General features: G+C 40.5%; 1 protein-coding gene across 3 annotated transcripts in view; it reads right to left on the bottom strand.

The window, feature by feature from the left end:
- LOC137980123 (sterol carrier protein 2-like) overlaps positions 1-12500 on the bottom strand; it is a 44482-nt gene that overhangs the window by 20211 nt on the left and 11771 nt on the right. The window contains exons 2-4 of one of the 3 annotated variants that reach the window (XM_068827486.1): positions 11525-11673; positions 2703-2977; positions 1705-1819 (exon numbers count right to left, since the gene is read on the bottom strand). In XM_068827486.1, the coding sequence (XP_068683587.1) occupies positions 1705-1819; positions 2703-2951 (364 nt within the window). In that variant the 5' untranslated portion in view covers positions 2952-2977; positions 11525-11673. Of the gene's footprint in view, positions 1-1704; positions 1820-2702; positions 2978-6426; positions 8881-11524; positions 11674-12500 lie in introns of those variants that run through there. The other 2 variants (XM_068827485.1, XM_068827484.1) reach the window with 2 other exon arrangements.

The following is a 12500-nucleotide window of genomic DNA, read 5'->3' as shown; positions in this document are numbered from 1 at the left end:
TAGGAATCTCAGAGGAAAGACACAAGACAAGTCTCAGACATTTCTTCGATGTCATAAGAAACCGCTTTATGCTCTCGTTTTGCAATAATTTTAGTGCTGCAAAGTAGCTGATGACGCCGTCAAAGAAATAGGCAGCTTGGTCGAGCGTCCCGGCTGTGTGTTTTTCGGCCCAATCGAAGGAAATGTCCTCACGAAACACTTAGTTTAGTTTAGTTTAGTTTAATTTATTCGCCACAATTCATGGAGTGGCAGGGGAGAGGAACAGAACTTTCATCCCAATTGACACCTAACCCCTATATCCATAGATCAGACCACAACACCGGGAGCTCCATGCCCTACTCTTCTCGAATAGTGTGTGGGTTCTTTAACGTCCCACAGATTTTTATATACACCCAAGGGTTGTGAGACGGGACCTCCGGCTTATAGTCCTTATCCGAGAAGACTTGAAAGTCTAACCATTTGCAGATGGCGTTACAAAGGCAGCACTTTCTCCTCAGTTATTTAAAGACCCTGAGTGTTGGTCCGGCCGGACTTGAACTCACGACCTCCCGCTTGGCTTGGCCAAACGGGAAATGTTTGGTTACCAAACAACATCACACATTAACTGTGAGAGGGTGGTGTGAAGTGCTATTTTCTACCAATGTAAACCACGTGAGCGTTAGCCCTACTAATGCAAATGGGCCCAATCAAACTCTGGCCAGGGTGGGAATTGAACCCACGACCTTCGGGTTAGATCACCACTGCTCTACCGACTGAGCTACAAGGTCAGACGAGAGCAGGTCGAGGGAATTGAAGATGTTAAATTCACGGCAATGAATACGTACAAGTACAAGGGGTTACGTTTTATGCAAACGTTGGCCGTGTAGCACTTATATTTCAACGGAATAACTATGAGAGGGTGATATGAAGTGCTATTTTCTACCCACGTAAACCATGTGACCCTCTCATAGTTAATTCTGTTGAAATATAAATAATTGCTACACGGCCAACGTTTGCATAAAACGTAACCCCTATGTAACAGAAACGACATGAAAAACTTGCTAGATAATGTTTTATCAAAATTTTAAATTAAACGGGCGGGCCGCAGTACAGCCCGCTAATTTAGCCAATCACAGCGCGCGTACTATCACAGAGATATAATAAAGACAATTAACATCACCCTTAAATCTACTCAATCAAGGAAAGATCAACAGCTCGTTGAATTTAACCTGTCCTAAATGCAACGAAAATCCCAGCCCTTAAATAATGCTTCAAATAGGTAGAACCAAAAATGTTCAGAGTAAACGGGACATTTCATGTTAGATAGAGCGACTTTCAATCGAGTGTCGTAAAACCAAAACGACAGTAATTACTTTGGCCAATCAAACAGGACGGAGACAATTCAGTAAATCAATCAAAACTCGAATTAATTATACGTAGCCGACACAAAGCGCGGGAAAATGTTCAAGAGCGAGCCACGATTACTTTTGGTTTCACTTCTGATTGGCTGAAAAAATGGCGCAAGAACTTTGAACCAATCACTGAGTGCAGTAATGCAAAACCAAAGCAATTCCCTAATTACTTTCGACACTCGATTGAAAATCGCTCTATCAAAACTGGACGTGCATTTGATTACGTGAATTTCTGGAAAGAAGTAAATATACGTATATTGTCGACGTAGAAAAAAAAATTGATGTTGGGTGCACTTGAATCAACGTTAAGTACCTTTTTCGCAGAGGTCACCAGTGAACCCGTCATTGCATTTGCAGGTAAAGGTGTGATGACTGTAGTTGGGCACACATGTACCCCCGTTTCGGCAAGGTGAAGACAAACATTGGGTCTGAAATGAAAAAATATATATATGTTTATAAATTTAAGAGAATCCCCTTACGACGCGTTAGCCCAACGAGGTTAACTTTTACACTGAATTCTGACCGAATGGACTACGTCATATGCTTGCAAAGAGGTTGTAAGACAACGAAAAATGATGCGATCGCGAGTTCGTATCCTTTACAAAGCTCCGTTTTGGTCTCTTCACGCCGCCATCTTGCTTTTTCATGCCAGCGGGCTCAATTATAACCATCGGTTTTGTCACTAAACGGACGCTCGCACTGGAAAAACCGGTTTGACGAGAGAAAACAAGATTGACTAGTCCAGAAGTTCGGGCTGCGGCGGCTACAAAGAGTTCACGCGATTCGGGAAGAGCCTACTTTTCTCTTCCTCAGTAAAGAAAAAGACAAAGGGAGGCTCTGCTCGCAGGGTGCCATTTCAAGTATCGCTGAAAAACGGTATTTCAGTCTAAAGCCAGTGATACATGATTCAACATTTGTTGATCAATAAATATCGCAGCTGTTGTTCAACAAATGTTCAATAGTGTGTCATGTCATGTAGAAAGTTGAAATATGCCATTCAACACGTTGAACTTTGTTGAACGAAAATAGAGACCAGCTCTATTCCGTTCAACACGTTTTTGCAACATTGTTCACCATTTGTTGAGCAAGAAATCTTGCAAGATATTGAGCCGTATGTCATCGGCTTTACCATTTAAAAACGGTTAGCTTTCAATAACTGCGTGATTATGTCGTTCAAGGTTAGGGTTAGAACCTGCAATAATCATTCTAAGAAGACTCCTGTATGAATAGCAAATATAGGTCGGCGTGCCGGTCCCGTAGGAATAGCCATTGCCTAAATTTAAACAGGTTTGATTAAAACATAGCTCTCACCTTAATAAAATAATGGTGTGAACTTGCGTTTGCCTTGTATTCCACCGAGTTGCTGTACCGACTGGAGGATAACAACTCACACCAAAGGTGGCCATCAGCTTGTTTGGATGCAGCAAGGTTAAACGACAAGCAGGAAGAATGGCGGAGACACTCAAAGATGCAATCAAACACATCCAAAACCGTGTAAGATCCAACTTTTGGCGAATGCAAATAATGCCAGTCATCTTTTAAAAAGACATCTTGTGTCATATGTGGGTGATACAATGTAGAAAATTCTGAAGCGACACGAATAACATTAAATTAAGCTCAAGGATATACTCGCCTGATTTGGCAAGTCCAAAAGAAGAGCGCCGCAACATTTATTTATTCATTGGTTTATTTATTCTGCTTTGCCAGAAATATTAATATAACATATAATGTTAAAACCAGCGAAGACAGGGAGCCACTTCCTCGAATCCAGATTTCGCGCGGCCATTTCTTGGCATACAAAAATTTGGTTTTATCAACGGAGTTGATAATGTAAATTGGCCACCGTAAAGAGATTCTAAAAGCTGACGTTTCGAGCGTTAGCCCTTCGTCAGAGCGAATCGAGGAATTGTGGGTTACGTGTAGTTTTCAAACTAGAGTAGGAGCTACGCTATTGGTGGTAACATGGCAACGTGAAACTACCCTCTTCATTCATTTTTTGACATGCCAGTCTTCTCGTCACGCTCGACTGACTAACGGGGCAAAAAGGGCCTAGTCGCTCGTCGCCTAACTTGGGCTCGAACAGCGGAGCCCTTGGGACCACTTGTTAACACACTGCAGATCCAACACGTTCTCGCACATGAATTTGCGATTATCCTGAAATGTTAATTTACTTTGAATTCACTATTATCGTGAATTTTGGACCGTGTCCCAGGACTACCTGACTATGGATGAATCATAGGTTAATCTAACTTACAGAGAGGACGCTGATGAGGTGTTGAATCAAAAGCCTTTGAAAAGTCGAGTAGTACAAAGTCTACTTGTTTTCCATGGTCCAGTGATGCTGCGACAATTTGCACAGACTACATCCCATAGATAAAGGCCTCTTAAGGACGGTGCCTACTAAATACAAAGCAATGCATGGCGTTCCTTTCCAAATTAAAGCTTAATTATCTCTGAAAAATGCATGGTTACCCCCAATTTTCTTTTTGGATACCAAGAGCACTTGCTAAGTTCTGCTTTCTCCGCATAAATTTAACCCGCGCAAAAATATCCCTGCATTAATAAGCACTAGGAAATCCGAGTATCTGGGAATGCGCAGAACGTATGCGCAATAACAATAGTAGGCACCGTCCTTAAGTTTGAAATCGTGTCGCTCGTGTTTTTTTTAATTTATACCATCTTCCAGCTTTAGTTACTGGTCGGTTTGAGATTGTCTATTCAAACACTGAAGAGGTTATATTTGGGCAACCTCTCTGACTACATATCCAAGGAAGACATGTAGGAATTGTTTATACCTTTATAAACCTCCAAGGGCATGTTCAAACATTCAACATGGAGTCGCAATTCAGCGTCTAACCGGAAAGGAAGATCCAATATTTTGCTTTCGTTAAGACAGATGAACCAGCCTTCACAACGAATCGACTCAGGTCGGGTGTATTAGAGGACTGCCAACCCTCCTCAGCGTTTATAATTTTATGAACAAGAGTAGTTAGAAGGGGCCTACGGTTTATAGTACTTATCCGAGGAGACTTGAAAGTCTAATAATTTGCGGACGTAATTAAAAAGCCAAAACTTTCTTCTCTGTTATTTAAAGACCCCAAGTGTTAGTCCGGCAGGAGGTGAACTAACGACCTCCCGCACGGGTGTATTGGACAATCTTCCGAGGCCAATGTGTAGCGAAGAAATGTCTACTTTTTACACTAGTCTTTGTCTATTTCGTTATCGAAAATGGCATTCATACTTCTATTTCTGCCATATTTAAGCAATTTTTGCCTGGAAGCTCAAACTTAATCACTGATAAGTACATACCACGAAGGTTTATGTTTGTGCTCTGCAGGCTGTTACTATGGTAACGCATCTAGATTAAGGCCCAAAGGCTGCTTATTCCTCCCTTATACAAAACTCACTCATTAGTTTGTGTAATTAAAAAAATAGAAATAAATAGAGGACATTACATGGCTACGCGGAGATACGAAATTTCTCTTCGAGTGTTGAGAAATATACCATTGAAATACTAAATCATTTCACGAAAGGCATTGCAAGGCGCGTTTTTACGTGTAACCATAGCAACAGTGATCTTTTCACGTGTGAAGACATCATGTTTTAGCATGGAAGCTCACTTGGTATTTCATTGGTGTTTATGTAATAAAGTAAGTTTAACGGCAGTTATCTCAGAATTTCAACGGACGGGTTTTTCATAATTCGCTGATAGATGTTTTCTAGTATTCCTAAATTTTTTTGATTCATTGGTCGTCGGAACTATTTGAATCCAAATTTCTGCAAAATATAATGACGGGGATTGCGAAAAATTTGGTAAAACACCCATCAGCTGTTGGTCTCAAAAATTGAACGTGTCGGCAAAACCCAGAACGCGCCAGCTCACTCACTGAGCGCGACACTCACGAAATCGAAAGAAATCAAACGTTTTCTAGCTGAAACTCTTACTTCTCACGCCAATGACGTTTTTGAACAGTTCATTTTGAGATGGAAAATTGCTGCTGAATTCGAGTAACTACCCAATGAACCATTGTATTAGAAAACAGCAAAATAGAGCTCTGTGAACCCGGCATGACATCCATTCGCATCATTGCTAGGTTTAACATACGAACACTCCCTCGTGCATTCAGCTCAAAAGTTGGCTTTGTCAAGACAGACGAAAACTTCCGTTGTGCTAAATAATTAATCGTCGGTAGGTTTAATGATATCAATGGTGGTCAGAAAGACTTGAATAATTTATTTCAGTGGTCTTGCACCGTAGGAACGGAGGTTAATGTTTTTAACTTTACAGATGCATATAATTTTATGGGGCTTATGATAAGAACTCTAGTATTCTCTTTAATTAAGCCCACCTCAGATTCACACATTTTTTGTATGAATTTTAAAAATTGATTTAAGTAATACAGCCTCTAAATGTCAACGCAAAAACATAATACTTTTCTTTCGTAATGGTTGTCTAGACATTGAAATCAAGAAATGAAGATCGACGCATTTCCAGGGGTGTAGCGTTCTTTACGCAAATACGCACGCGCGTCAGAAATTGCAATTGGTAGGGTGTTTTTTAAGACTTTCTGTTATAAGTAAAAGCCCTCCGAGGCCCCTACACAAAGTCAGTCTCACCACCAGTTCCCAGTGCCCAGTTACTTTGACAGAGTTTGCGACTTCTTTCCCTTTACTAGTAAACCCCCTGTTTCTGATGTAGCTTGCTGAAAACTTAACAGGTGGGTAAAACAAAACAACTAACAACTCCATTTTCCTTCGCATTTATTTATTGAAATGTCCTTCGGAAATAGTCGCAAATGGTATTTTCGAGACCCTAAATTTCAAACGTTTCTGGCGGATCATGGCCCCAGATCCCCCTCGTGTGCGTACACCTTCAAACTCTCACGCTAAGCCCGTGATTACTGTTCAGTCTACCCTATGGTTTACTGCACATTACTACTTTCTTTTTGTGATGTAGGAGCAAAAAAGGAAACCAACCGTCTAAAATTTGGCCTAAAAAAGTAAAATGTGGATCAAATGAAAAATGATAACTCACCAAGTCCCTGGGTGGCTTTAAGCATCGTTGAAGTCAAAATAAAGCGGAGTAGATGGAAGGCGAAATGAGCACACATGGTTAGTTTCTCACTGCTTGCGTTAACTCGACGAGTTAACTGAGAAGGGTACACCTTCAAAATTAATGTGCTCGAGTGATGTTTGCGTTTTTCATTAAGTTCCAAAGGTTGCTCTGATTGGCTTTAAACTTTAACACCGCACTTTCAACCAATCATGGGTTTCCCCATGTTTCCCTTTGATCTGTACCGCCTCCATTTATTTGCTTTGCGCCGTTGAGTGACTCATTTTATTATCTGCGTTCGGTCATTCTTGCATCCAAAAAACTAGAAACAACTTAGAGGTCATCGGTAGTCATTCTAATTTCAAATTCCGCCTAAGAAACGTTTAACGCAAGCCAAAAAACGAAAAGAGGCCACAGGTTTGACGTTTTTTTCTAATAACACAGCCATGAAAAAGAATCTGCCCTGCATGGCGCAATTAATTTTTGCGTGATTGCGTATTATGTAATACGCGTATTATGTAATACGCGTGTGTTGCTCCTGCTAAATTACGACAGGCTTACTCGATATTTCAGTTTTCATGACTATTCTGTAAGAGATAAATACCGAAAAAGGAGGTATTAATACATAGTATACATCCTGAGGGCCCTAGGCCAGAGGGATGTATATTGATTAATACCGACGTTCGAGGTATTTATCTGACTTATTTCATGGTTATTGATGATTTTAATCCTGATAGAGCTTTATAAAATGTAAAATACACCAATTTGTCTTAATATTGTAAAATTAAAGTGAGTTTTCTGCCGCTGTTGTATCGCCCATACTACTAGGATTAAACAATTAAGATCTTTTGTTCAGGGGAACAAGTACTGGCTAATTTGGAGGCTCACCCCTTAGTGCGATCGAAACAATGACAATGGAATTGACATAATTGTGTGATTTTCACATGTTTTTGAGAAACGATAGATTTTGAATCATATACGGCGTCTTCGATGGACTTAACTTTGTTTCCGTTTCTTAAGTTACTTTGATCCTTGTTAACCATTTTTTCTACCCACCAGCAGTTTTTTATGCGTTCCTGTCATAGACAGAGACGAGGAGCTATTTTTATATGCAAAATTGTGAATTGGGAGTTACGCAAACAACAGTTCGCTTCGACGCCGTTCTGTTCAGCTGTACAGGAAATATTTGTTCAATATTTTTGTTTGCTTAAGCAGGCGCGTTTTTGAGACGCGGACGGCAAACGGAAGAGACCAATTTGCGTTCCAGGACAGTTGTGTCTCCCAGATTTTTATACTAATCATCTGTAATGGAGAAAAGAAACTTGACAATGAAATGTGGTTGTGTGAAGACAAGTTAAAAGGGAAAACAGCTCACTTCCGGCTGCCGTCCGCGTCTCAAAAACGCGCCTGCTTAAGCTCCCTAATGTCAAATTAATACAAAACAACGCTATCCTGCAAATAGCTAAGGCTAATCTAGGCGGGTAGCGAGTAGGACTGCTTAAAGAGTAAATCTAAGTGTGAGTATTGCATAAGTAGAGATAAAATAATTATGACGAAGTTCGACAGTTGTGAAGCTGGATCATTACCCGCCGAGTCGTCTCTTGCTCCTGAAAAGTTATCAATAAAATGTGAATTCCAGTTAGATGAGGAAGAAGGTAGTTCAAAACTTCCTGAGGGATGTAATGAAGCTGAATTGTCCGATTTTGGACGTGCTGCTTTTAATTAGTGTACTCTAAAAGTTCAAAACACTTTGTTATTGAAATAAACAGAATTTCACTTTTTGTAGAGATATTTGTTGGAAATGTAAATCAAAATTTGTGTAGAGAACGAATTTGACTTCATCGGGAAGAGTAAGGTTCGATTGAAATTAACGGTAAGTGAAACCTATCAATGAAAATTCATTTGCATTAATTCCTTTTTTTGATTTGTATCAATAAAATCTCTCATTCGAGGGCCGGATTTATCTGTATAAGTCCCTTTCAATTTAATTCGTCAGCCCCGCTCTTCCCTGCCTCTTTATCAAACCCTCCGAGGAATTTCAGTCTGTTGAATATTTATTAGGTGTGTAAGTTAAAAAAAGGTTGTTGAATGACAAAAGAAAATGTGCCAACCATGAAATAATGATAAATAATCACATGATTCCCCTCATGCACTCTGGACTAATAAGGACGGAGAAATGAAACCACAGCTCAAGAAGGAATATAAGAGATGCTTCAAGCTGATTCTGAGTTCAAAATTTCATGGAGGAAACAAGATCATGGCAGTCAATACATGGGCGGTTGCTGTGCTGTGGTACGGAGCAGGAGTTCTAAAGTGGACAAAAGGGATTTGAAGGAGTTCGACAAAAAGACTCGGAAGGTGATGACTATGTATGGTGCACTTCACCCTAAGAGTAAGATTAAAAGGCTTTTTATGCCAAGAAAAAAAAGGTGGACGGGACGTTTACTAAGTTGCGAAAAATGTATCCGGAGTGAGGAAACCAGTGTTGGATGGTACGTTAGGAACAGTGATGGGGGGGTGGGGGGGGGGGAGGGGGGCCGTTGTTAGAGACAGTGAAAGCACCTGGAGTGGTAGATTTAGAAGCTTCTGTAAAACCAGAGCAATTTAAAAAGGAAGCAGTAGAAGAAGAAGTGAAATCATGGAGAGAAAAGAAAATGCGTGGACAGTTTCTGAGGCAGCTGGAAGAAGAGGGTGTTGACATCAACGGAACATGGAATTGGCTAAAAAAAAAAGGCTGACCTTAGATCCAGCACTGAAGCCCTCATCTGTACGACACAAGAACAAGATTTGAGAACGAATTATGTGAAGTTTCATGAGGACAAGAGTGTAGAATCTCCACTGTGTTGAATGTGTCACGAGAGAGGTGAAAGTGCTACCAATGTCATTAGCGAGTGCCGCAAACTTGAGCAAAAAGAAGATAAGAAGAGACCTGATAATGTCGCCAGAATAATTCATTGGGAATTGTGTGGTGTGAATGGGTTGGACAGAGCAAACAAATGGTACAAGCACCGGCTCCAGAGCGTGTTGGAGACGGATAAGATCAAAGTGTTGTGGGATTTCAACATACAGTGCGACCATATAAGTGAACTGAATGAAAAACTGATACCAGAAATAGAAAAAGGACCTTTACTTGAGTAACCCTGCAAAGTTTAAGCGTATTAGGTGTTATATCAGATGAGAAAATGTAAGATGAAATTTGACAAATTTACAGACGTTTGTATGACTGGGGACGCCATACCTGTAAATTTTTCATTTTTTAACCGATAGAGTCTGTAAAATAATCGATGTTGCCGTACCAGGTGACTGCAGAGTTAACTCAAAGGAAAGTGAAATATTTTTAAATATCAAGATCTCAAGCGTGAGATAATAACGATGTGCACTATGCGAAAATGGAGGTGATAACGGTTGTTGTAGGAGCTTTGGGAGCAATCACTAAGGGGCTGAATAAGTCGCTTCAGAATATTGGTATAAGGGTAAGATCAGGGCACGTGCAGAAGACCGCATATTACTAGGAATTGCAAGGATACTACGAAGAGTTCTTGAGATTTCAGAGATGGCCAGAACCTTGTGACCCTTTGTTAATAGCTGTAACCTGCTCCACGGAAATTTGTCCGGTTGACAAGCAAAACTGAGTTTAATTGTACATAATAATATAGTCCGGTACAGTGCTCGAGATTATAAAAAATCTAGTGACAATACTTTGTAAAAGCTACAGATATTCAAGCTTCACACCACTATCAGACATTGACAATAAAAAACCGAAAAGTAAGTCGGGCGCTGCTTATGATTATCATTAATTCATTTTCTACTTTTGGCTAGGCTTTTCATTTTACCAAAAACTGGTCGTCTTGGACGACCGCCAATTTCGAGCCACCGAGTACACGAATTGTCACCAAGATGCTAGGTGACATGCAGTGCGGATCGTGCATAACATGAAGGTACAACCTTGTCACTTACCTCCTTTTCATATGCTTAAGTACTCAGCTCACGCAAAACAAATCCGTCTGGGACACAGTTCTGTACACAAGGAATCTGGTCCTAATCGCAGATTGCAATGAAAACGACGAGGAGTCAGGATGGCTTTGTGGTCATCAACCAGGCCTCCCACCTCTGAGACCCAGGTTCCGTCAATCGTGACCTCGCATGTGGAGTGTACAGGAAACCATGAACTTCGTCATTTATCGCCTATCAATTAGTTTTTTCTTGTTAATTCAATCTGTGATTTATTTGATTACCACCAATTAGTCAACCTTGACGTCGCATGCGGATTGAGTTTCGGTCGAGCTCTATCTGGCTCCGACGGTTTTTCTCCGGGTACACCGGTTTTCCTACCTCCTCAAATATCTACTCCCAGTCCAATTACATCTGGCTGGTTCTGCGGTGCTCCGGGATCACACGTGGATCGTATGGCGGCAGCAGTACGCGTGCGGCGCGTTTACATGCATTCGGTCCTATCCCGTCGAGCCGGTTGATCCTGAAAAGCCCTTGTAGGGAGCGGTCAACTAAGGGACATTTACATTTTACATTTACATTACATGAAGACGATGCTGATGCCATTGTCAACGACGACAACGACGATTATGATGATGATGATGATGACGATGATAACGATGTGCATCACTTGACAAAGTTTCTTTGACTTATGGCTGTTTGAGCCAAGGTGGCCTCATACAACACAAACCTTTTTGAGACATCATTGCCAAGCCTGCCGCAATTTGTTTTTTTTGTTTTTTTTTTTTGTTGGATAAAATAGGACGGACCACAACAACGGGAACCGTATCCCACCCTTCGCGAAGAGCGTGCAGGTTCTCTATCGTCCCACATAATTTGTAAGGATGACTACTAAATGTACTTAGTAGATGCACTAAATGTATTTAGTTAGTGCCAGGGCACGACTTTGGCGGAACATTCTGTTTCGTAGCAACGAAATGTGGGTCAGGGAACTTGAAGAGCACATTAATTAAAATCCCAATGTACAAGGACACCACTGAAGTCCGGAATTATATCCAGGACAGGCTTGTAGAAATCAAATGCACTCCTCAAAAAACCAGCCATGCTCACCTCTGAGTTGTTCTCTCACCTTAATGACATCAGAGGTCATGGTATTCAGATGTGGGTTAACAAGTCCTGGTTCTGCACCGAGGGCTACCATGTGATCCATATGACGCTTCACAGGGGATACACGGTCATCGTACCTTTGAGATAAGCCCCTCTCCATTTTTTCAAAACCTATGAATTACAAAAACTTCAAGTTAATTCTTCCGACTCTACAGATGCTTTTCGTCCGTCTCCAGTATCTCCTGGTAAATTCAGGGGGGAGGGGGGTAGGAGGTAAATCGAGTGCTTTCTCTACCACGTTTACTGGTTCTTTTTAACGCACGAGTATCAAGGGTAACATTATTAATGACCTAAGGCTTGTGAATGGATTTGCGGGATAATCAGCCTACTGGTAAAAGCATGAAATTTTGGCTTTTATGAACCAAGTTCATGGACGTCGAATTACCACCATGAAAAGATTGCCTGGCTGAGGTTTCGAGCACTTAATTAGCCCTTGGTCAGAGCGCCACAGCACCACAGTAAACTGTGGTAGTCTGGGGAAATGCCTTGACACAAATATGTCGACGTTGGGTTCCCCCTTAACTGTTGAGTACCCTGCCACTTCGTACCTATACCCCCGAAAAGGCTAGATACACAATCATAATTATTTAGCGTTCACTTAATAATAATAAATAATAATAATAATAATAATTATTATTATTATTATTATTATTATTATTATTATTATTATTATTATAATTATAATAATAATAGGACATTTATAATGCACAAATTCCATAAATCAAATGCGCAAGACAAGATTAAAAACGAAATAAAAAGGCTAAAAAGCTAAAATTACAATTAAAAGTAAACTCACAATAATAAAAACAACTATGATAACAATGCATGACGGAAAAGGTGAGTTTTTAGCTTGGCTTTAAAAATACTAAAGTTCTGTGCTGGCGCTTCTTATGTAAAACTTTCAAGTTATCACCCAAATTTACGCGGATGCGAGGATG

The sequence above is a fragment of the Montipora foliosa genome, chromosome 12 (genome assembly GCF_036669935.1).
Source record: "Montipora foliosa isolate CH-2021 chromosome 12, ASM3666993v2, whole genome shotgun sequence".
Classification (NCBI taxonomy): domain Eukaryota; kingdom Metazoa; phylum Cnidaria; class Anthozoa; order Scleractinia; family Acroporidae; genus Montipora; species Montipora foliosa.
This window is presented reverse-complemented; position numbering and strand designations above follow the sequence as displayed.